Source organism: Kogia breviceps, chromosome 4 (assembly GCF_026419965.1).
Source record: "Kogia breviceps isolate mKogBre1 chromosome 4, mKogBre1 haplotype 1, whole genome shotgun sequence".
NCBI classification, from domain to species: domain Eukaryota; kingdom Metazoa; phylum Chordata; class Mammalia; order Artiodactyla; family Physeteridae; genus Kogia; species Kogia breviceps.
The window spans coordinates 19,945,993-19,973,343 of record NC_081313.1 but is presented as its reverse complement, the minus strand read 5'-3'; the positions used below and the strand labels follow the sequence as shown (position 1 = coordinate 19,973,343).

The 27,351-nt window shown below is 33.7% G+C and overlaps 1 protein-coding gene across 1 annotated transcript in view; it reads left to right on the top strand.

Annotated features, from left to right (window-relative positions):
- LOC131755313 (cadherin-10) overlaps window positions 1-27,351 on the top strand; it is a 192,841-nt gene that overhangs the window by 65,917 nt on the left and 99,573 nt on the right. The window contains exon 2 of the mRNA XM_067030827.1: window positions 8,819-9,174. Within this exon, the coding sequence (XP_066886928.1) occupies window positions 8,944-9,174 (231 nt within the window). The 5' untranslated portion in view covers window positions 8,819-8,943. The remainder of the gene's footprint in view (window positions 1-8,818; window positions 9,175-27,351) is intronic.

Sequence of the window (27,351 nt, the reverse complement as noted above, 5' to 3'; positions counted from 1 at the left end):
GCTTCTCTTTACTCCTGCCATATGCTTTATCCACCCACTGCCCAGAATTTATATGGGTCATATCTGCTTTTGCAAATTATCTTGTTAAGACGTTAGCATGTAGTATAGCTAGAGAAGTGTTTTTCCGTTTTATGTGCAGGTCACATTCCTGGAGAATAAAATTAATTTCAAAAGGTCTCTCTTGAAGGGGGATTTGAATCTGAGAATAGCAAGGATCAAAGCTTCTTGGAATTCTGTCTGTATTGGCAACAATCCTAACAATGTTTGATAACTTATCTGAGACTAGCAAACCTTTATTTTTCATATTTCATTCAACAATGATATATTGATTGCCTATTTGACTAATGTCTTGTGTGAGTGTTGTGATGTTATATATAAATAGGATATAAGCACTAAATGGTCCTCGACATGTTGTTGTGCTTTTCTAGTGGAAGGGACCAAGTTTCCTTCTCACTGAAGTAGTTTAGAAAAAATAATAATATTCAATCCAGTTCAAAAATATTTACTGAACACTTTGTGCGATCCCTATATTAGCAACTTTGGATGCAAGACATAGGCCTTGCTTTAAGCTTACAGTCTAAACAGAGATACATGTGCAAATGCATACTTAAAATAGAGTGAGAAATATTCAATGTAGAATTATATATTTTCTATGACATTAGAGCACAGTAGATAATGTGTAATGAACTCTTGGAAAAATATGATCAAGCATATGGACTCATATTATTTGAGTCCTTAGTGTAATGCTTTGATTCAATTATCTCACAAAGTGATTTATAGTAGATCCATAAAATGGTATCAGATGCATAAAAAGGAAGTATTTAGTATGCCCTGGCTCATTTTAATTGTATAAACACACCTGAAAAATGTTCCTTTCTTCTCAATGTTGAAACTTCATTAGATTGTATTGGTGCTATGAAACTCTAAAAGGATTAAAATTGTTCATCCATAGAGGCTTGGGTATGGTCTCAGTAATCTTTAGCACTTTCTATTATGATTATAAATGGTAAAATTAAAGGGAATAAAATCTGGAACATTAAGATTCTAATCAGCATAATCAACCAACTTGAAGAATGACTAATTCCTTTTATTGAGAATGGATTACAGATTAATTGATCACCTGTTATGTGTGGAGACCTAATTAATAATTGATGTGTGTCAAAATGACTATTATATTGTATTTTGTGATCTGCTCTTCTTGGCTTCTTATATAATAAAACTAACATGCTATAGAGAAAATAATGGTAGTGATAAACATTTTAGAAGAATAATGAAGACTGTGATTACAGACATGGAATAAGGTTCAGTGGGACAGATGCTTTAAAATGTAATATAAAGGAAAACATAGTTTGTAATATGATCATGAGAATAATTGCTGTAGTGTGTGCTGACTTGAATCAGATTCTTCTAGTTAAAAAAAAATCCAGAAAATGACTGATTATTTAGAAAAAAATGTTCTGATCTTCCTCCAGTAGTCACCTTATATATTATTTTCCCATCAGTGTAATAAGCAACATAGTAGGGCTGTGAGGCACTAAATAGGAAAAAGTCATAAACATGTTCTGAAGATGAACTTCCATGTGGTTCAGCTGTGTTGACATTACAGGCGAGTTTGTTAGAAATGCAGAATCTGCGCCTCACCCAAGACTTGCTGAATGAGAACAGACATTTAACAAAAGCCCCAGGAGATGTGAATATACATTAAAGTTTGGGAAACACTGGAATTATGGGAATGCAGAGTGCTAAGGGATGATTTAATTAATTAACTTCATGTGGTATTCGTATTAAATTATTTTTAAGAGAAAATAAAGAAATGTGGTTTTGTAAGAAGTTCTTGAAAATGAAATGTATTAACTGAACATGACATTATAGAATTTCATTAATTTGTGGCATTTTCATTCCAGGAGATAGTTTAACTGTGGTCTCAACCCACTTGATTCCTTCTAATTATAACTGTTTACAATTTCAAACAAGTACAGTTTTTTACATACTCTTTTTATACTCTAAACTTTAGCTTCTGTTTTTCACTGTAAATAGTCCAACGTATTCAGAAAGCCTCCTTTATAAACATATTAATTACTTAATTCAAGAAAGGTTTACTGATACACACACACGCATATATATATATATATATATATATATATATATATATATATATAGCAACATGCTATTCGCTAGTGAGGGAAAGTCAATAAAATGTAATTACTTAGACATGACTGAGAATTATATATTAGTGGAGGAGTAGTTTATACACATAAGAAGTTACATGTCAGACTTGAAATTAAACAGCTGGAAATAACGTGAAATAAATTTTAAAAATCATCTGGTTCGAGATATTGCAATGAGTTATCAAGTACAGATGTTATCTTCCCAGTAATAGGTTTAACATCTTTAATTGATTTGGGTCTTGATGAAGTGCGTTTTTGAAAATTAATTTATATATTAATAATGCCCTCTATGATATATTTTAAATAAGAAAGATTAAGGATAAGAAGCCTGTTAGTAGATATTGTTCACTCAGTTGCGTGAAATGATGATTTAAAACAGTGTGGTGGCACATTAAACGTTGAGGGTGTTGTTGGGGGAAGAGAGCTGAGAGCCATGGAGAAAGAAAACAAAAGCAAGGGAATATATTGACTGACCATGTAAGAGGTGTACTTGGTTAAATGGAAGTGTCAAAGATGTTCTATATTTTGAGTCAGGTTACTGGAAGTATGATTATTTGTGGTTTTTATACTGAAGGAGCAATGTCTTGAAAAGATTAATAAGTAGGCTTCTAGCAACATAGAACATACCTAGGAAGAATTATCATTGAGCAAATTAACTATTGGTTTGTTTTGCATAATTTCCTAGTTTTATTTCTTTTTGTGAGTGTTTATCAGTTGTTCATTTGTTTTGGGAACTGTTTTATATTTCCAAGAAAATTGAGATGAGACAAAGACTTCCCAGATACCCACTGCACCTACACATGTGTATCCCCACTCATTATCAACATCCATAACCAGAATGGTACATTTTTTACTAAGGATGAACCTACTCTAAACTATCACTCAAAGTCCTTAGAGTTCACACTTGGTGTTGTACATCTTATGGATCTGAACAAATGTTTAGGGACAAATGTCTAAGTTTTTTGAGGATCCTACTGATACATCCTCTTGCTTAGAGATTATTTCCTCAGCCATACCCAGTCTACCAGTAAGCCCATCAAAGGTATTCTTCATTTACAGTGTTTTTCATCTCTCACATTTCATTTTAGTTCTTTCTGAGGATTTCCATCTCTCTGCTTACATAGCCCATCTCTTCTTACATGCTGTCTACTTTCTTCTTTAGAGACCTTAACATATTAATCAAAGTTGCTTTAAATTCCTGGTTTGATCATCTCAACACTCCTGCTGTGTCTCATTCTGATGCTTGCTCTGTCTCTTCAGTTTATGCTTTTTGCCTTTTGGCGTGCCTTGTAACTTTTCTCTTGATAGCAGGATGTGATGTACTGGGAAATGGAGCTGTTGTAAATAACCCTTAATAATGTGATAGTAGGGATGGGGGAGGGGAAGCATTCTATAGCCTATGAGGAGTTCTCAGTCTTTCAGTGAGCCTGTTCCTCTGGACTGAACGTCACAAATGTTTCTCAAGATTTTCTCACTCCTTAGGAGGGACTGGATGGTTACTGTGGGCTGGATTGGATTTTCTCTTCCCCCAGGTAAATGAGGCTCTGATAATACTCCAGCAGGTTAGGCCCTGGTTAAGTAGTTTCCCCTGAGGGCAGGCCTTGTTAAGAACAGAGTGATCTGAGGTATTTCCAGATATTTCCTTTTCCCCTGTCCCTGTGGAAAGCACAAGGGGATTTTTCTCAGATATTTACTGTGGGAACTTGGTCGAGTTCCTGGAGGTAAATCTCACAATGTCAAGGACCTTCCCCCTGGAGTTTTTAATTCTCAGAGCTATGCACACTGAACGTCCAGAAATTTATCAATTACAGTTCAGTTTTATTACTCCATTACTGGTTCTGGATGGTTCCTGCTCATGAGTCTCTGGTCTGGTAAGCTCTGCTTCCTTCTATTCACCTGTCTCTCCAATCTTGGGAGCAGTAGTTTGCCTTGAGTCCTCTCCTCTGTTACGAATCCAAGAAGAGTTGTTCATTTTTTTTAGTCCGTTCAGCTTTTTGTTGTTGTCAGGATGGAGTGTTAGCTTCCAAGCTCCTTACATGTGGACTGAACATGTCATTCTTTTTTAACTGCTCAGTAGCATTCCATTGTATGGATAGAGCATGATTTGTTTATCCATTCACCTGTGACATTGGCTTGTCTCCAGGCTTTCCCTATATCCATGCATCGCTATAAACATTCATATTTTAGATGAGTATACTTTCATCTCTCTTGCATAAATGTCTAGGAGTAGAAGCCTAAGTTACATTATAGATCTATTTTTAACACTGAAAAAAGTCTGCCTATCCTATTGCTGCTGTAACAACTTATCACAAACTGAGGGGCTTAAAACAATACAAATGTATCTATTACATTTCTAGAGGTCAAAAGTCTAAAATCAAATTTTCCACTGAGCTGTGTTCCCTCTGGCGGCTCCAGGGGAATATCCATTGCTTTGTTTTTTCAGCTTCCAGGCTGCCTGCATTCCTTGGCTACTGCCCTCTTCCTCGGGAAACTCTAACCACTTGTTTCTGTGAGCATCTCTTTTACTGACTCTGATTCTCCCGCCTCCCTCTTATGAGGCCCCTTGTGATTACATTGGTTTTACTTAAATGATCCAGGATAATCTCCTAAATCCCCAAGTTAGTCATATCTGCAAAGTCCCTTTTACCATGTAAGGTAGCATAGTCACAAGTGTCAGGATTCAGGATATAAGCATCTTTGAGGAGCCATTATTCAACTTACTACACTGTCTTCAAAGAGTTTATATCATTTGACAATCCCATCAACAGTGGCAAAGATTTCTCATTCCTCCACATCCTCACCAACACTTGCTAATCATCAGTCATTTTAGTGTGCATTTCTCACATGATGAATGATGTTGAATATCTGTTCATGTACTTTTTTGCCTTCTATCTTCTTAGGTGACTTGTCAGTTCAAATCTTTTTCCAATTTTTATTGGGTTTTGTATTTTTTGATGGTTGGATTTTGAGAATTCTTTATATATATGAATGTAAATCTATAATCAGATATGATTTGCCATCTGTTCTCATATATTTCTGCCAGGAGCTGGTGTGTCTGTGTTTTCTCTTAACAATGTCCAAGCTCATCAAGTTGTATACATTAAATATGTACAGCTCTGTGTATTTCAATCATACCTCAATAAAGTGGCTGAAAACAAAAATAAAATAAAGTGATAGCATGAAAAAATGAAAATACTCAGGATATATTTGACAAAAGGTGAACAAGGCTTATATACTGAAATCTACAAAACATGACTGAGAAGAACTCAATAATGGAGAGACATACAGTGTTCATAGGTCAGGAGAGTCAATGTTGCTATGATGTCCATTTTCCCCAAATTTATCTAAAGATTCAATGCAATCCCCATCAAAATCCCCACAGACTTGTATATATAAGTTGCAAGGTAACTATAAAATTTAAATGGAAAATGCAGAAAGTTCTGAAATAACCAAAAAATAATTTTTAAAAGAAGACCAAAGTTGGGTGACTAACATTATCTGATTTCCAGACTTATAAATTATAGGAATCAAGACAATGTGCTATTGGTGTAAAGATGAACAAATAGACGAATGTAATAGACTAGCGAGTCCAAAAATATATAGGCACACATATATAGACAACTGATTTTTTACAAAGGTACAAAGGCAATTCAGTGGAGAAAGGATGAGTTTTCAACAAATGGTGCTAGAGCAATTGAATATTCATAAGTAAAACATAGAACTTCAATTCATATCTTGCACCATATACAAATCTTGATTCAAATTGGACCATAGACCTACATTGTAAGAACTAAAACTATAAAACTTCTAAAAGAAAACATAGAGGAAATGTTTTTGCCCTTGAGTTAGGTGGAGATTTTTAGACACGAGACAAAAAACCCAAGCTATTAAAGAAATAAATTCAAAAATCTAATTAATCAAGATTAAATTTCTTATTTTAATTTAATCTTGTCATTGTTTGAAATGGTTTTATCAAATAATATTTATGTAAAATATATTTTAAACATTTTAATTATCTTAACAGTATTAAAATGCATTTAATGATAGACTCTTCAGAAAATTTATTATGAAATAATAGAAACTAGAACAATAATGAAGAAAAATGATTCTATATTTTTGTGATGCTCCAATTATTTACTAACAACTTTTACAGATTCAATCTCGACCTACTCCTTCCTAAAAATATTGGTACTTAAGCTTCTAAAGTTATAGGTAAGGCTGTAATTGTATTGAAAATGACCACCAATATAGCAAATAATTGCTTGCAAATATTTCTAAATTGAAAAAAGAGAATTGAAATGAGAATGTTGCTTTAATAAGTTTTAAAGCTTTTAGTAGAAACCCTCAATTATGCAAACTCTCCTTTAACTTTTAGGAACAGTATTTTCTGGAGAATACTGTCTAGCATGTCCTGATACATTTTAAAAGTCAAATATCATTTTAGTAAATGTTCCTATTACTTAGAATCTAATCAATTTGAGTTTCTGTAAAGTCAGTGCCTTGTGATGTAAAACCATTTTATGTATCAGATAATTTCTATACTCCAAGTACAGCATTTTACATGACAGATTTTAATACAGGTTACATTCGTCATGTTGAATGCTTCATATGCTGTGGAGAGCTCCACTGTCATTTAGTACACTCTGGGGAAATACTGCTTTGCCATTAATCTTATTTCTAAAGCATGTTTGCATTAACCTTTAAATCGTCCTAATAATAAAACAAGCACACAAAAAAGTAAACAGATTGCTTAGAAATCTTTGTAAATGAAAGCATACATATAAATGCTGGAGTACTTAGAATACATTGTCACATTTGAGAAATGAAACTCAATCCTTTTGGTCCTCCAACCACTTTTTTATAGTATTTTATCATATCCTGAAATAAAATTCATAGCTAACAGAAAACAAAACAAAAAAAGTACAGAGAAATTTTTAAAATAAAAATATTCTAACAGTAATATAAAGAAATAAAAGAAATTATGGTTTAAAAATACTATTTTCATGCATAAATGTTTGAGTTTCACTACATAGAGGAGGTAATGATACTCAGATGTTTGAATCAATTTACAATTCATTCATTCAATCAAACTGTTTAATGAGCATCTACTATGTGCAAGGTTCTGTTATAGACATGTGAAAACAGTAGCAAAGAAAAGAGCAAACTTCCCTTCTTTCATGGGATGATGGTAGGGAGATAGAATGTGTGCAAAATAAATAAATAAAACACATGTAGTGTATTGGGATATGCAAATTAGGGGAGGTTTCAAGAAATAACGGAAGGAAGCAGGGGATCTACCTATGTGGATAACTACACGGAAAAGCCTTCCAGGTGGAAGGAAGAAGAAGTAAAGCGGTCCTGGCTGAAGAGAGGAGCATATGAAGTGTGTTGCAGGCTGAAGCAAGAAGGACACTGGCTGGAAAGGAGTCAGTTTTGAGGAGTGGCCTGGGGGATTGAAGTATAACATGAAGTCAGAGAAGTGACCAGCTGTCATGAAATGGAATACAGAATTGTAGGTATTTGTGAGATGCTAGGTTTAATCAAAGTGAGTAAGAAGCCATCAGAGTGTTTTGTGCCAAGAAGTGACATGATCTGATTTACATTTTAGTGGGATTACCTCGGATACATTGTTGGGAAGAATAATTGCAGGTGGAGACCAGTGAGGAGCCTGGGGCATCATGGAGTTCTAGGTCAGCACAGGGGCAGGGAGGAGGTCAGAAGTGAACACATTGTGCAAATGTATCAAAGGTATAGCTGACAACATGATGAAATCCTTCTACACAATAGTGTAAATTATGTCATATGTTTATTTACAGTAGTAGTGATTTTTTTTTCTACTCTATGAAGCGCTAGGTGTTCCACAGAACAACCTAAGAGGGGAGAGAGGAGAGGCCTTCAGCTGAAGACATTAAGTTTTTTTGGTTTTGTTTTTGGCTTTACTTTTACCTTTTTTGTTGTTGTTGTTTTGTGGTACGCGGGCCTCTCACCGTTGTGGCCTCTCCCGTTGCGGAGCACAGGCTCCGGACGCGCAGGCTCAGCGGCCATGGCTCACGGGCCCAGCCGCTCCGCGGCACGTGGGATCTTCCCGGACCGGGGCACGAACCCGCGTCCCCTGCATCGGCAGGCGGACTCTCAACCACTGCGCCACCAGAGAAGCCCTACTTTTACCTTTGCGCTGGATTAAATTTGAAGAAACTGTGCTGCTGTTTAAAAAGCATTTAAATATCATTACACTGCATGACAGATGCATAATTCCTGTAGTTTATTAAAATCACTTTTATTTTCAAATTTTTAATTATGTTAAGTTACTCTGGAAATGTTGACGTGCAAAATTAACTACTCCACTTAGGGGTTATAATTCCTGAAAACTGGTAAAGTGCCAAAAGAAAAAAAGAAATAAAAGCTAAATATGTCCTTTCTTTAGAATTTGTTTGAAAGAAATTATTTACAATTATCTTTTCTTAAATTGTAGACATGTTACTAGGTAAGTAATGCTTCCAAACTAATAATTATTTTATGTAAAAGAGGGGAAGCAAATATTTTGGTTACTATTATTAATTAATATTTGTCATGTTAAATTTAAAGTGACAGGTAACATTCATAATGTTGTCAACTGACTTTTGTTTGTTTGTTTGTTTATTTGTTTGAAGCTTTTGGAAACATGTCCAAAACATTGATGAAATGCTGGAAACCAGTTGAAACACAGTAAAATTCAACCCAATAATATAGGACTGCTTTTTCGTCATCCACGTTGGGAATTGTCAAGAAGTGAACTATGACAATATATCAATTTTTGCTACTGTTTCTACTCTGGGTATGCCTGCCACATTTCTGTTCTCCAGAGATAATGTTCAGAAGGACTTCTGTGCTCCAGAAAAGAATTTTAGGTGCACGCGTACCTAGAAGCGATGGCAAAATTCTGCACCGTCAAAAGCGTGGTTGGATGTGGAATCAATTTTTCTTACTGGAGGAATATACAGGATCTGATTATCAATACGTAGGCAAGGTAAGTCTGTGTTGAAATGGTAAATATTTACATTTTAGTTTTTCATATGTCTCATAAAGAAAATTGGAAGGTTATCAAGGTTATCAATCTTGAAGGTTATCAAGATTGCCATTCTTACAAATTTGATTCTCTAAATATCCCTAAAGCAGTTTTTGTTTATGGAATACAAATTATAATTTGAAAAACTATGTAATGAATATCGCATTATAAATGTATGAATTCATTTACTAGAATTAATTCTTCCTACTACCTCATGTATTAAAGAGGTACTAAAAATTGCAATTTCAGAATTTGTAGTTAGAAATCAGTGATCATGAGAAAACTATCTGGCAATCTAGTATTTAAAATAGCAATGCATGTATATAATACCTATATATATATACCTATATATATTTCACATTGCCGTTGACTTCAGTGAGGAGGAAAAGATATATTTTAAAGTTGTTTAATATTCTACAGAATGAGAAAACAAATGTCATTAAAAAGATGACCTAAGGTCCAAAAAATGCTTACTTATAAGAAAACTTATTCCAGATATGAGCGTTACTTATTTTTCTAAAGTCCTACCATGGGTACATTTAAATAAGGGAAGAATAAATGGGAAGACAAGCAGGAAAAAGTAGTTTACTACTTTTTAGTAAACTACTTTTTTAGTCGGGATATGATGACATAAGGAGATTTCATGCTATTCAATTATAAAATATAATGAGGAAAATGAGCTTTGGTTAGGACTGGAAGGACAAGTACGACATAAAAGTTACAATGTATGCTTTTATACACTAGATTGTATTAATTTCCAGATTTCTTTCTTGGCACTATCTGAATCTAATCGAAAATTAGGTAGTATCTTAAAGAAAAAAATCATTTTAATAGTGTTATTTTTATGGACAGTTTATGAAACTATATCAAAGAAAACAGTTAAACACACAAAAGGAAAACAGATATAATCACATGTTCATATATCACATGTCAACAGTACAAAATTATGATAGATCCATGATTGTCTTGGCGACTTTTGCATCAACTTCAACTTTAATAGCTTCTTTCACATAATTAAAACTGGGCTTTTAAAGTTTTTGTCTTCTAAGGACTATTTTTGAGAAAATACATGTTCATTGATTTTTAAAACACTTTGGTATGTTTTTTTCATGTTGCAGTTATTTCAGTTTTTTCTAAAAATGTCTGGCAGTATGAGAAAGATGGCATTAAAGGTTAAATGTCATATTGACTGTAAGGAGAATAAAAAAGCCAGCAACCTAAGCAATTTTACCAGAAAGCATGCAGTAGTGGACTTACCACAGGGTCATCTGATAGAATTCCTGAGCTCAGAGGGTTGAGGTAAATTTTATGGTTGCTGCAATAGGCAACTTTCAGTTTATGAAACCAACCACATAACTATAATAAAATATAATATAAAATATAATAACTGAAATCTGAGCCATAGAAACTATAGATAGTTTCATTTGGCTCTTCCTGGACATAGCGGTTATTTGTTTATTTGCATAGATTTTCCTTCACTTAGTCCTTAATGAGGATTTAATAAATGTTGGTAAATTGAATTATCATTGCATTATGTACTCTGTTGTGATACTCAAGGTACTCCTATGTACTTTCATTTGTTCTTTCCCCAAAGAATATCAGTAACTTGAAATCAAGAACTTTACTTCATAACTTGAAATCAAGAACTTTACTTCGTATCTCTCTTTGTTTCTAGCTCTTAGACTAGATTTTAATATTTAGTTGGTTGAATTAACCTGAGTTGTATTGAACTGAATTCCCAGAGTCATCTGGTACCACTTAGCTCTTTGGTAGGGAAAACTAATGTAGAGTTTAAATTACTGTGGGCTATTAAAGCTGGTAAATACTTAAGACACATGCATCTTGATATGCAACTCAAATTTTATTCTTCCTTACTCTGCTCTATAAAAGCAAGCCAGAAAACTCTTTAATGAGGAGAGGCATAAGGAATTTATGGAATGTGTTCACCAGTTTCTTCTATAAGTATGTCCTGAACTACCAGATCAACAGACATATATTAGATGCTCTAGCTCTGAGTTTACTTCTAATACACAAAGCATCTGTTTTTTCTCTTGTATTTCAAGTCAATTTTGTATTTCTATCATTTATTCATGTCATGACCTGTGAAACAGTTATTTTTAAATTTCCCTTGTCTGTAGTACATATGTGTGTTACTTTTTATTAAGTATTTATATTGCATTAATTACTTATACAATTAAATATCTTATTTTAGAAGTAAACATACAGGTTTTTTAAACATAGATTTGTATATGCAAAAAGACAATTATGAGATATAGAATATTTTTATAAACATGCATTTTAATGAATATAATTGGGGGCTAAGATATATTTTCTTCCTGAAGTATAAAAAATTTTAAATTCCCTGGATATTCTTTCCAACATTACTTATAATAAATTTATTACATATTCATCCTTTCAGAAATTCTACTTTCAGTTTTTACTTCATTTAAATTAGGCATGTGATATTGATGCTAAGAGATTCAATGTCTCTAGGTTAGTTCACAGGTAGGAGTAATACATGTCCCAATTACTAGACTTATGGGAAGACAGTGATAAACTCTCCATTGCTGTGGAAAACATGGTGGGAGCTCAGAGTAGGAACAATGGAGAGAATTACACTGGTTGAGTGAGGACAAGACTGAAAAGCATGTGCATGAAGAGGGGGAAAATTTTTTAAATACCAAACGGTTAGCCAATAAATCCTACAAAGAATGGATGGCATATAATTTCTTAGATAAAAGCCCATTACTGCTTAAGGGGTTGAAGCAAAGAGAAAATCCCCTTACTTCTCATAGGATTACAGCGGAGGAAAGCTTAGGAAAAGCATATAACTGCCAATCAGAATACCTATATGTAAACTTGCTTCTGCCACTGTTTTTGCTTTCAGTGGTTAAATCAATTAACTTCTCTTGGCCTTCCTTTTCTCATCTATAGTATGATCATGTCAGTTGTTTTATATATACATATATTTAATGTACTTACATATATAATTTTTATATGATTACATTATAAATGTGAAGTGTTTTGAGCATTTTAAAACCCATTTATATATAAAAAAAAGAATAAGAAATAAAGATCACAGGGATATCACCTTTGTGCTTTGTGACCACCTAGAGGGCTGGGATAGAGAGGGTAGGAGGGAGGGTGATGCAAGAGGGAAGAGATATGGGAACATATGTATACGTATAACTGATTCACTTTGTTGTAAAGCAGAAACTAACACACCATTGTAAAACAGTTATACTCCAATAAAGATGTTAAAAAATTTTTTTAAATTTAAAAATTAAAAAGAAAAAGAAGAAATAAAGAGAGACAGAAAGAGAAAAAGAGAAAGAAAGCTTGCGGCTGACTGACTAGAAAGCTAGTCACTGCCATGGCTATTATGAAGAAACTACCTAACCAGCAGTGAACTCAAAGCATTTCTTTGTTCATCTCTCAATGAGCAAAAAAATATTTTCCTCTAAATCATTCAATCAAATGTATTCTAAACCAAAATATATTTGGTGTAAGTTCTTTTTTTTCTTTTCAGTGAGATAATCAGAATATTGACCTTTAAGAAATTTCCTATATAAGACAATGCCTGCTAACCTTTCTTTACCTTCCAAAGCAAGAGGTTTAAAACGTGAACTTCAAGTATCTACTTTTGCTCTATGTTGCTTTCATATCTCAACCTTCTATAAACATCTTTAAATTTACCAATTTAAGTTTTGAGAAACATTGCGATTATAAGCTATTTTTATTAATGTCCTTTTACATGTAGCTTCTTATCACAGGTTCCCATTGCCTGATTCAGTTGCCTAGATAATTTCAAAATTTTAGGCTTCCAAATATTCAAATAAATAATGACAATAAACTAGATATTCTTGAATTTACTTTTAGCTGTAACAAACATACAGTTCTAAGTGAATTACTAATTTTATTTACTGTACAAACTTTGCACTTTATATAATAATTATTCTCAAGTGGAGAAAAACATGTTACAAATAGATTTTTCATCAAAACCAGAGATTAAGAAAAAACACCAAAAAATTAATAACGTAATTGAACAATGATAAACCTGATTCTGAGTCAGCATAGTAAAATAATTTACTCCAGGAAGTAAAAACATAATAATAATTTTAATAAATAATCAGGGCAACTGTCTATATCTTCTTGGTATAATGAAAACATGTACCATCTGCAGACATGAAAGAGATTCTTGGGGCCTCCAGGCCATTCAGACCTTATAGTACCTCACTGATATCCTTCTCTAAATGCAGAATACATTTGACACATAGATTCTTTTTTTTTTCCCAATGATAGGTTCTTTTTTAAAAAATTGAATTATAGTTGATGTATAATGTGTTAGTTTCAGGTGTACAGCAAAGTGATTCAGTTATACATATATATAATACATATATAGATATTCTTTTTCAGATTCTTTTCCTTTATAGGTTATTACAAAATATTGAGTATAATTCCCTGTGCTATACAGTAGGTCCTTGTTGGTTATCTATTTTATATATAGTATTGTGTATATGTTAATCCCTAACTCCTAATTTATCCCTCCCCTCCTCTTTTCCCCTTTGGTAACCATAAGATTTTTTTTTTTCAATGTCTGTGAGTCTATTTCTGTTTCATATATAAGTTAATTTGTATCATGTTTTAGATTCCAGGTATAATCGATATCATATGATATTGTTGTCTGTAAGTCTTGTTGGCTTCTCAGTTGTTTAGCATTCTTGAAAAACAGAAACCACGTTTAATTATTTCTTAATTTCATATCCCTTTTCCTGAAGAATTGATGGCTTCAAAGAGCTAGAGCAATAATGGTGCTCTCTATTTTAGCAGATTAAGAATACTATAGGTATTTATAGTTCTTCTGTCCTTAGATGATTACTTAAGCTCACCTCTACCAAGGGATACATGGTTCCCCATAGTCTACCATGGCTTTGTCCTCCCATAGTTTATAACCCAATATGAACCTTCATCCCCCTTCCTGAGTAGCCAATAGAAACTTTCTCCCTGTCCCTAACAGGATTTTCTCTTTGGAAACAACTGCTTTTATTTGCACAATTATCTTGCTAGTCACTTGACTTTTCAATATTTCAATTCACTATTAAATACTTCATTTTCTGACTCTAACCTGTTCCATGACTGAAAATGATAGAATGAGCCATATGGTTTTCTGGTCTATCTCAACTCTATACCTTTAATACTGTCTTATTTGTCCTCATGGCCCCTTAATGAGCATGATGAGTTCAAAATACCCTAAATTAATGATTCTAACTAGGGGTTATTTTGCCATCCAGGGGCAATTCATCTATATATGGAGACATTCTTTGTTTTCACAACTAGGTAGAGGGGGTTGCTACTGGCTTCAAGTTGGCAGGGACCAGGGATGCTGCTAAAAATCCTACAATGTATAGGGCAGACCTCCCGTCCTACATGTCAATAGTGCTGAGACTGAGAAGCCCTGTCCTCAACTTCCTTAGTTTGCCAGAGCCTTTTATATTTCCTAAACAGCTCAGTCTTTATTTTACTTCTTTCTGGGTTCTTGTTTCTGAATATGCTCTCAATTATCATCATGTTTCTTCCCTTCAGAGTTGCTGTAAGAATTTGCTTTCCCTAACTTGGATTTCTCTCAAGACCTGCTTTCCTATTCATATTCTGTCTAATCCTTAAAGCATATATATTGGCTCCAGTCTCTAGGTCATTCTTCTCTGTAGACTTGTGAGCTGCACACACCCACTATGAATGAATTATTTATTCATTCTGTCAACAAATATCTAGAAGACCTGTTACTACTCAGGTACTACTCTGATATTAAGTACTGTGGTGAAAATATAATTTCTCTACTCACAAAATGTCTGCCTTTAAGAGGAGACAATAATAAGTAAGGATAACAGGAAGTTATGGGACTCTTTTTGTCTCAGACACAGCATAGACCCCGAAAGCCTCAAACAAAACAGTAAGTGCCAAATATTGCCATGTTTCATTTCTGCAGTACTTGTAAATAGGTAGAAATAAAATAGTTTGGGGATTCGTATTACACGAATCTGAGTGTCATTAAATGTTGAAACTGGAGAGACAAGTTCTTATTTATTTATTTATTTATTTCTTCAGAAGAGTTTTTTAATGCACAATGCTTTATAATGAAGTGATTCTTGGAAATTTCTAGAAGAGATATCTTCCAGAAACTGAAAAAACATTATTCATGAGAGAATAACTTGACTTTAAACATTCACAAAGTCTGGCAATACCCACTGTGCCCACCATATTAGACTGTATGAGTTTTGCCCTTAATAATATGGATACAATCAAGTCAAACCTGGTTGCAACAGGGGAAGGAGTAGTTGGAACTAAGATAGAAGAAGCTGTCCTGACTTCCCCACTGCAGTTTTCCTACAGGGGAAGGAAGTCTCAAGTGAACTCTTGGAAGAACTTTATGTTTTATTAAAGTTTAGAGAGCTGGGAACAGTCTCTGGGACCTTTTAAAAACTGTAATGTTGTTGAGACTAAAAGTTTCCAGGTGACTTTTTTTGCATACAAGCATGATGAAGAGAATCTACATAAAACACACACACACACACACACACACACACACACACACACACACAGGCCTGCTTTAGTGGTGAGATGGGAGTAGGAGAGGGCTTGGTATATAGTTATTTTCTATTTGAACCCTATTGATGACAACCATAAAAGGACTGAGCACAAAACAAATTAATACAGTGAGTGATTTTAGTTAGAGAATGTCCTAAAAGAAAATAAATCAGGATGATTTGATAGACATCAACAGAAAGTCCTTTAGATTAAATGATTAATAAAGACCTTCCTGATGAGGAGACATTTGGACTTTTGGGGTGAATATAGACATTATTTCCCTGATAGGTAAAGACCATAACAAAAAAAATGATGATCCTGAATTAGAATTTATAAAGACTTTTTATACTAATCCTCAAACAAGAGATAATTAAAGCATTTTTAAATATAGGCATGTCCTGCAGAGCCCTGATAATGTTTTCCAGGGACACCACCTCTTGGTTTTTAACTTTCAGAATGCATACAATGTCTGTATCTCTCAACGTTTCAGCCAGAGGTTATATTGGAAAAATATGCTCACCTCCTCAAAGCTCACTATAACATTTTAACAAAACAGTATTCAGGAAGATCTTAAGCTGCATTCAAGATACACTTGTTAGAACATCAGAACCACCCATAGATGTTTTGAAACTAACAGAGGCTGTTAAAAATAATGTGCATCTAGGATTTTGTAAGCCCTTCGGGAAGCCTTGCTAATTCATGTTAACCTGTAAGTGATCAAGTAACACTGGTTTAAGAGTTTTCTATACTAACATTATAGCGTGTTATTCATATAGAGAGATTTTACTACGTTTTAGTTACTTTTTTAGGAAATTAGTTTTGAATTTGGGTTTAATGTGTAAGCATTCTATTTTTTCCAGTTTAAACTAATGGGAAATAGACTTCTTGTTAGCATTTTCAAGCAAAGTGTCAAATCTTGAACTCTTTTTAAAAAGATAAATGGAATTAAGTATGGGATACTCATATATAAATAACTACAATCATTCTTTTACTTAAAAGTTCTTACTGGTAGTAGTGATAACGTATGTTTACTAAACTCTTTCATGAAGTTATTTACATAATGCGTTATCACTGCATAACCTTCATGAAACAACAGTACACCCACACCACCTAAACACATTTACCACACTCACTGCCCTTACTGTACTCTAGTGATTTATGGGAAGTCCACCTTTCCACTCTTTGTTCACTCTTGAATTAGTGACCCAACGATGCTGTTTCCATCTTTTCTTTCCCATCATAGTCTTATTTTTTTATATTCCTCTCTTGTACTCACCATTTTATAATCCCCTCCACACAGAAGGCTTCTTCATCTCTTTTTCCTGCTTCTTCAGTTTGTCACACAGCATCTTTTAAAATCTACCTCTCTATGTTATGTCCCTTGAATTTATTTTTATTGGATTATGTTTTAGATAAGAGATAATGATGAATTTTTTTTCTAAAAAGTATTATTTCTGTGGTTTTAGGCCAATTAATTCACATAGAGTAGTAATAGTTGGAAGTAGATGAAAGGATTTGATGATAATAATAATAAAACAACTCAAAGAATTTTTCTGTGACAAATAAGCTCTTAAAAACGTTACCTATTATTTAAAAATATTAAAGTTCAAAAATACTAAATCTACAATTTAACCCATCAGTTTTCAAATATAGAACTTTTAAGAAATACAATCATCTCTGAATGAAGATTATGTGAAAATTGATCCAGACTTTTAGGTAAAGCTCGAGAGAAATCTCTGTAGATGAAAAATGTATTGAAATGTCATAAAAATTTGTTCTGCAAAAAATATCTTAATATAATTTATCAGTAACAGGTGAGTGTGTAATGGCCATAAAGCATGGGAAATTATTATTATGGTATTATGAATTTCTTCCAAAGCCCTCTTATTTTCTTTCTTGGAGACAATGTACAATTATATATTCAATTAAATTTTGTACTAAAGAATAATGTTCTTTTCAGTAAAGAAAATGAAAGTGGATGTATGTTATTATGTTTGCTCATCAATGTCTCATACTTAGAATATTTTCAAATATTCAAATTCTCAGTTGCTTCTTATGAAAGCATGAATAGAAAAGGAGGGAGCACTTCAGTAAATTTTCTGAAGTGAATGCTTAAATATTCACATAATGTAGTTAAATTTCTACTTTTGTTTTATCAAAGAATATTATTTAATCTTAATTTTTTATTATCATTATTAATATTGTTATTGTTGGTATTATTATAGTGTTGCTAATTGGGTAACTGCATTCCATGGCTCCTGGTAATTGTAAATAAAAGTTAAAATAAAGAAAACATAGAAGTTGCCAGGAAGATGGACTAAGTTTAGAGAAGGGAACAGTGATTTTGTTGGGATATAATATACAAACCTTTGGTTGTCTCCTTAGAACTCTAATCAACAAGACAAAAAGCACTCTATGCAAATTTCAGACTCTCTCTTTAGTAAAATTCTTTCACTAACCTCACTTTTAAAGCTATATTTTAAGCATTTATAGATTACATAAAACTATTAAATTTAGAATTTTAAATGAAGGTCTTAAATCTCAGCCCAGGATTAAAATTGTTTTACCAAGTAGGAAATTGAGTTGTGAGAATGTGTACTATTATAGCCTTTTATCTAAAGGAACATTTCCTATTTTGGCTGATGTTTAGCTTAAATTCCATTAGTGAACTCCTCAGTTCAGTGTTGTGTCTTCCAAATACCCCCCAAAACTCCAAGACCACTGAATTTTTCAATTTTCCTTAATACCAATTCTGTCAGTATATACAAACCAGCATCAAAAGCTTAGCACCAAATCTAGTTTGCATGTGTTGGGTTATCCTGAGTCCAGCAGAGCAGAGGGATAGAGTTGTGAATCATGAACTAACTGAATACATGCATTCCTAAGAGCTGAGCTTCCAAAAGGAGACAACAAAGAGATAAAGCAAAGGTCAAGGACATGACCTATGATTGTAAGTCAAATACATAAAGGCAGAGATAGAGAACATCCAAGTAGAAGTAGAAGGGAGGGGGGCAGAGAGGCAAGACTAGGACTATTATAGAGGCCAAAAGAGAACAAAATTCCAAAGAATTGATGACTAATCCTGTTGAGTGATGCAGTCATCAAGAAGAAAGTTGTAGCAATTCAGAGATCAGTGTGGGCCAAGGAGAGAGAGCTGTTGTAATAATCTGACGTAAATGGGAGTCAGATGGCTTTGGTTTAGCCCAGAAGGAAGTAACACATCAGTTTCTCATAGGTATGTTATCAATAAGATAAAATAAGTAGGAGTGAGAGAGAGTTTGAAATGATGAAGAGCTGGAGATGGGACGTTATTATATGGACAGAAAGAGGATGTGAATGTCTGCAACAGGTGAGCTCACTCTTGGTAAAAATTAAAATTAAAAATTTGTCTATTAAGCTGACAGCCAGCATCATACATAATCACTAAGCAAAGAGAGTATTCCCACTTAAATCACCAACAGGAAGGAAATAAGTTTAAAAAAGACCACTTTGCTCACTACTAATATTTAACTTACTTCTGGAAGCAAAATAACAGTGTAAAAACTATCACATATAGTTTTTTTTTTGATGTGAGAATTAAAGGAAAAATAATATAAAATATTCTGAAACATCCTGACATATCCTTATAATGATACCTCTAAAATGTATTTTATTTATTATTACTTAATAGTCCAACAACCTTTTTTATTGTTTCTTATTTACAAGTAAGGAAAATATGTCCTTCTTGTCTAAATTAGGTGTCTAAGGGCACCAATCAAGTAACTTATAGAGATGGGATTCTAGCCCAGAAATTATGACTCCAGAGTATATACTAACCATCACTACCCCTCATTGCACCATTATTAATAGTAATATTCTTATTTTATCAATATTATGTGTTGCTTCACCAGAAGCAATTATATTCTTATTTAAGCAGTACAATGATGGCTAGTTAGCTGACTTTCTTTTCTGAATGGTATCAGTACAAAACTAAAATTGTGGAGGTAACAGGAATGTTTCTGCTACTTCATAGAGAAGTCAAATTTATTTTTGTAGTTGTTATGTGTTTATTATTTAATTTATATGTGGAATTGATAATGCATGCACTTTGAATAAAATTTAAAAGGCAAAATAAGGTGTATAGTTAAAACTAAGACTCCCACCAGGATCCTCAGGCATCCAGAGTTCTTCTCCTAAGAAACAGCTGCAAAACAGTTCTGTTTTGTTTTTGTTTTGTTTTGTATTTTTGTACGTATTCCAAGAGACATTATAGAACTATTTAATAAGTATTTATGATTTTGTTTTTAAATAAATGGTGGTGTAGCTTATGCCATGTTATAAAACATGGTTGGTTTGTTTTTAGTTAAAAATGTAACTTGAGGACATATTCCATTTCAGGACATAAAGATATCCTTCATTAAAAAAAATAGTAGTGGGCTTCCCTGATGGCACAGTGGTTGAGAGTCCGCCTGCTGATGCAGGGAACACGGGTTCGTGCCCCGATCCGGGAAGATCCCACATGCCGCTGAGCGGCTGGGCCCGTGAGCCATGGCCGCTGGGCCTGCGCATCCGGGGCCTGTGCTCCGCGATGGGAGAGGCCACAACAGTGAGAGGCCCGCATATGGCAAAAAAAAAGTAGCTGTATAGTATTCTTTCCAGTGGATGTATCATAATTTGTTTCACCATTTTTCTTTTGAAGAAGCTTTAGTCATTAAAAAAAAATTTAGTAATATAATACTATGACATGTTATTTCACAGAGTGCTGGTATACCTTTAGGAATATGGCTAGAAGTGAAATGCTGAAGCAAAGTTTGGAAATTTTAAACTTTCATAGGTATTTGCTAAATTGCTCTCCACTGATGCAATTTGAATTTATCATGCCAACAGCAAGGTATGAAAGTTATGTATTTCTCCACCATTGTATCCAATCTCTGTATTATCATCATTTTTAATAGCTTTTCAATCTTGTAAGCGAAAACATATCTCTCTTATTTTAAGTGAGAATGAACATTTCTTCATGTGTATAAAGCATTTCACATTTCTTTAAATGAGTGTTTATATCTTTCACCAATTTTTCTGTTAATAATCTAGTTTTTTTCTTTTGATCCATAAGTTTGCCTTATTAATTGACCTTTAATTATTTTTTTTCATTTTCAAATGTAATACATGCTGAAAGTTGAATAAAACACACATATAAACGTTAATGATAAATATAAATCAAATCGGGTGACCTCAACCCAGGTGAAGAAATGGAAAACTCATGGCCCCTAAGCAACTCTCTGTGTGGGTCTGTTAGTAACAACATCATTTCTCCTTTCTAAAGGTGGCAATAAGATTCATTTGGGGTTAATAATGCCTTTCTTTATAGTTTGAGCATCTATGTAGCCACTCATAAACAACATGCTGGAGTTTTAAATGTTTCTGAAATTGAGTGTAATCACAGTTCATATATTCTTTTGTGTCTTTCTTCCTTTGCTCAAATAGTTTTATGAAATTAAACCATATTTTTGTGCAGAGGATCTCTTTATGTGAATGTGTTTGGATTTAGTTATACATTCTATCAATAATGGAGATACCGATGTTGCCCCTTCCCCTTACTTTGGCTTTACTAACAATGCTTCTGTGAACATTTCTGTACGTGCACCCTGATACTTATGTACATTGAATAGCTTCAGAGTATACAATTAGGAATAAAATTGCTGATCTCTAGTGTGTACCTAGCTTCAATTTTTCCAAATACTGACATTTTAGTTTCCTAAGTCTTAACCAATACCTACCCCCACTGGCAGTATACAAGAATTTCTTCTATTCTACAAAGAGACCCAAGCTTGATATTTTTAGAATTTGCTTTTCAAAACTGGTGATTTAATTTGCATTTTCCTAAATAACAATGAACTTCATTTCTGTGAACAAGTTTTTCAAGTGTTTTGTCAACTGTTTCTTCAGGTCATCTATTTTTTGCTTATTGATTGCTTCATTCCCAAATCCATAATAGGTGTGGAGCACCGATTATTTTTCAGGCACTCTCTAGGTTACCAGGTCACACCCCTGAGTAAAAGACAACACACTCTGTGTCACGAAGCTCACATTTTTAGTGGGAAATGCACAAAATTAAAGATAAACATAATAAATATATTACTCTTATGGTATGTTAGATGATTAAGGTTACTATCAGAAAAGAAGAGAGAAAGCAAGGTGAGTAATATTGAGGAATGGAGCAGAGCAGGTGGTGATAGTCAGTACTTTCTTACTGAGTAGGTGATATTTAAGCCAAAGATTTGGAGGAAGTGAAAGGGGTAACTAAGCAGCAGTTAGAGGAATATTTTTTGCATCAAGAAGAAATAGTTACTGCAAATGCTCTAAATCAGGAAATTCCTCATGAATATTCAAGAAAGGGCAGAGAGGTACATGTGCCTAGAGCAAAGGGGGCACGGGACAGGTGGTAGAAGGGAAAGGGCAGAAAGATAACAGAATGCCCAGGTCCTACAAAGTGTGGTAGACAAAATAATTGCCCCAAAGATATCCACATCGTAATTCTCAGAATTCATTATATGTTATTTTAAATAGCAAAAAGAGACTATTGCAGCTGTAATTAAATTGAGGATCTTGAGATGGGGGAGATTATACCCTGGATTTCCTATGAAATCCCCATTTGATCACATGGGTCTCTATAGGAGTGAGACAAGAGGGTTAAAGTCAGAAAAAAAGAGATGTCACAATGCAACCAGAGGTTAGATGAAGGATGAAGATGAAGATGAAGGAAAGAAACAGGAGCCAAGGAATGCAGACATTCTCTGGAAGCTGGAAACAGCAAAGAAACAGTCTCATCTGAAGCCTTCAATAGGAGCAGAGCCCTGCCAACACCTTGCATTTAGACTTCTGACCTCCAGAACTACAAGAGAATAAATTTGTGGTGTTTTAAGTCACTTAGTTGGTCATAATTTTTGCAGTAGCAATAGGAAACTAATACACAAGACATTGGATTTTGACTTTTACTCTAAGATGGAAGATATTGTAGAATTTTTAGCAGAAGACTGACGTTATATGAAATAAGTTTTAAAAATATCAGTCTAACTTCTGGCTTTAAAGTTGGCACAATAGAAATCTATGTAGTATTTCTGCATGGATGTTAGGAAGCATTGTTACAGATGACTCAAAACATTTTGGCCTGAGCAACTGAAAAATTGATTGTTTTTATTTAGAGAGCATTAGGAGTAAGAGCTCGAGTTCATCTTCAGATGTATTAATATAAATGGAGTTTTGAGATTGTATTGGGTTGGCCAAAAAGTTCGTTCAGGTTTTTCCATTAAGATGTTACAGACACCCTAAGGAACTTTTTGGCTAGCCCAAATACAAGTTCAGGAAAACTAAAATGGGACCTCTTAGAAGCCATCAGCATATAGCTGGTATTTAAAGTCATGGGACAGTTAGATATTAAGAACGTGAATGTAGTGAGAAGTGGAAATAGGGCTGTATTGAGAAGTAAACTCACATTCAGACATGTGTGAGGTGGAGGATGATGTGGGAGGAAAGAAGAAAAACCAACATATACAACTGAGAATGAATATTCCTTGAACTGCAAGGGAATCTAAGAGCTGGGGGTGTCTTAGAAGACAGGTGAAGAAAATGTTTAGAGAGTAGAGTGTGTTAACTGAGTCAAAAGCTGCTAAGTCAAGGAGGTAGAGAGTTCTGATTTGACTACTGACTTTAGTTTCATGGAGATTCGAGGTGAATTTGGTGTTTATGGTTTCAGTGCTGTGGTGGGCCCAGAATTCTTATTGCAGTGGATTTCAGAGGGAATGGAGAGAGAGAAATTGGAGCAAGTACACACAGGCAGCGTTAGAGTCTTGCTGCAAAAGGGAGCAGATGTTTGTAGGACTATCTGATGGTGGGAGTGTGAATGGGAGTTTTTAATGGGAGTTTTTAATCAATGCAGAAAGACAAGTAAGAAAAAATAATTTTTTTTTACTTGTCTTTCTGCATTGATTAAAAATTCCAATAGAATATTTAATAGATGATATGAGAGGGACCTCTTTATTTTGTTCTTAGCTTTTTAAAATGTTCAACATTTTATCATTAATTGTGAAGTTTCTTAAGTTTGTTTTTAAAGGTATTTTTATCAGACTAAGGGATTTCCTTTTAATCTTAGTGTTTTATGTTTTTTAATCATAAGTGAATATGAAATATTGTCAAATATATGTATGCATATAATGAACTATTGATTTTCCCTTCAATATGTTAATCCAAGCAATTACCTTAAATGATTTTTCTTATTTGAACTCAACTTGCAGATTTGGAAAGAGTTCACCTTGATAATGATATAAAACTTTACATTATCGTATTCTACTTGCTCTTTCTTTGCTTAAAATTTCTACTTTTATAAAATCATTCATTTTCATACAAGATCTCACTCAGTAAAATTACTTTTGTTAACTCTTTTAACTGTTTTATTGTATTTAGACATCAAAGTTATGATAGTCACATACAATGAGATAGGAAATATTACCACTTTTTCTATTACTTTATATAATTTGTATATGTAATGAATGCTTTCATGAATGTTGTCTAGAATTCATTAAAAATACCTTCTGATACAATAGTTTTATTATAGGGAAACATGGGCTATTGACTTATTTTCTTTAATGGTTATAGGGCTACTCAGGTTCTCTTTCCTTCTTGACTTAGTTTTTGTAAATTGTATTTTTGGCGTCTGTTAAATATTTTTTGAAATAAGCTGAGGGGCTAAATTCAGAAGGCTTCTTAGCTCATGGTCTAAAGATAATTTGTATATGTTTTTAAGCCTGGCTTTTTTTTAAAAAAAAAAAAAGGAAAAAGAGGAAGAATATGGTGCAGAGGCTGTTTGTGGCCCTCAGTGTTAAAATATTTACTTTCTGCTGTTCACACGCACAAGAAAAGTATGGTGAGCCTGTGTTAGTGGCTTCTTTAGGAGTAACAGTACAGAAAGTCCTCTTTTCGTGGGTTCATATGGGACCATAAAAATGTCTTTGCATGCTGAAACCATGCAATACCATCTTAATAATCATTGGGGAAAATTAAAACTGTTCTGTTACCTTAGAATTTTTTTTCGTCAAAGCTCCAAAACCCTTCTAATTCTTGCTATTAGTTTACAGGAAATAAAAAATGTAAAACTAATATTATTGAGTGTGCTGTAACTTAAAAGATTAGAAATATTGATAATTAAATCATTTATTTCATAAAAAAAGATTACAGTAGTTTGAATCGCACTTACATTCTTTTCATCATATACATGATCTTTTTAATGCCTTCGTCAAATTCTCATATTCCTTTATAAATTTGTTGCTGTGAAATATCTTTTTAAGAGTTCCCTTAATCTATAACGTTACCTGGATGCTGGTTTGTAAAAGTATCACAGAATATTTTAACGCTATTCCCCTCCCACATGACTTATCCTGTCATTGCCTTCTATGTTCCTTGTTTGTTCAGATTTATTCACACATTTTACATTTTCTTCACTATTCCTTCTTACATTTCAACTTTCAATTAGAGATCATTTGCCTTTGTTATGAAATAAGTATATTCATTAGTATATATGCTGGTGATGATATCTTCAGCTTTGTTTATCTGAGGATATTTTTGGCTTTGTGTTAAAAGGTTAATTTTTGTGGGTATAGAATGTGAGAGTGACAGCCGCGTCAAGGAACATTTCTCTGTCCCCTGGATTATGAATGGATTGTTGTTACTGAGAAATCAGCTGGCAATCTGCTTCTCCTTTGAAGATATTTAGCTCCTTTTTGTCTGACTGCTTTCAAGTTTTATCTTGAATCTTAGGGTTCTCTGGGTTACTTGTAGATTTTTTTTTTTTTTTTTTTTTTTTTTTTTTGTGGTATGCGGGCCTCTCACTGTTGTGGCCTCTCCCGTTGCGGGGCACAGGCTCCGGATGTGCAGGCCCAGCGGCCATGGCTCACGGGCCCAGCTGCTCCGCGGCATGTGGGATCTTCCCGGACCGGGGCACGAACCCGTATCCCCTGCATTGGCAGGCGGATTCTCAACCACTGCGCCACCAGGGAAGCCCACTTGTAGATTTTTAATCTGGCTCAAAATATTGGCGAGGGCCAGCTTCTTTCTGGCGAGGGCCAGTTATTTTTTTCTTTACCTTTAATTACTTATGTATTTTCTTTCCTTATTCCTCTAGTTTTGCTTACAGTAAGGTAATTTTCTCTCCAGTTCCATAGCATGAGCAACTTGTTTTAACTGTTTAATGTTTGAATGTGGAGTCTACATCTTTGGCCTTGAATTGTATACCTCTTACCCCAGAAGTGCAACAAAGCTGAAAAGCAAGTTCTCTCCTATAAACATATTCTCATAGAAAGCGCAGCTTTACGATCTGCTGTTCTACTTACTGACCTAGGTGTTTACTTCCTGTCACATTTCGTTCTGACATCTTGTCCTTATTACTTTAAAGGAACTGTTGCTTATATTTTCTCCAGCATTTTAAATTGTTTTAACATAAGTTTTTCCAAATAACTTCTCTACCATGTCTGAAAATGGAGTCTCTTCCTATGGGTTTTATTATGAGTTGCAAATATATTTTCCCTAGTATATGTTGTATTTTACCATTTGAGTATGTATCTGTAAACAGATTATTTGCTTATTTGTATGAAGTTAAATTACTTATTTCTTTTTGTCTTCTAAGTTGTTTCCCTCATTGTTCTGATCTCTTCTTGGAAACAACTCCTTTCATTCTTTTATTTTCTCTCTAAGTCATTTTATTCCACAACCAAATAATTTAGTGTTTATTTCCTTCAAACAAAGATATTCTCCTATATAACCACAACACACCATCAAAATCAGGAAATTAACATTGATGGATTATAAACATCTACCTCAGACCCCATTCAAATTTTGCCACTTATCCCAATATCATCCTTTATAGAAAAACAAGGCAGTTCATATCATACATGGCATTTAGTTGTCATGCCTCTTTGGTTTCTTTCTGTCTTCTGATAAAGTTCTCAATATTTCTTTGATTTCATGATCCTGACACTTTTGAAGATTACAGGCCACTTATCTTCTGAAATGTTCCTCAATTTGTGTGTGTCTGATGATTTCTCATGATTAGATTTGGGTTATGAATATTCAGCAAGAAATCACACAAGTGATGCTGTTCTTCTCATTACATCCTGTTGGGGGTGGAAGACTTCAATTTGTGCTATTACTGGTAATCACTATGATTATTGGATTAAAACGGCATCTTCACTGTAAAATTATTCTCATAACTTGTTCTCTTTTTATTTAAAATTGCTTTTTAAGACTTTGTTCAGAGCAGTTTTAAGTTAACAGAAAGATGGAGAGGAAGGTACAGATATTTTTCATATATCCCTTGCCTTTACACATGCATACCCTCCCCGTTATCAAGATCCCCCACCAGAGTGGTGCATTTGTTATAAGTGATCAACCTACAATGATACATCATAATCACTCAAAGTCCATAGTTTACTTTACAGTTCACTGTACATGTTGTACATGCTATGTGTTTGGGCAAAGTATAATGACATGTATCATTATGATGGAAATCATAGGGACTATTTCACT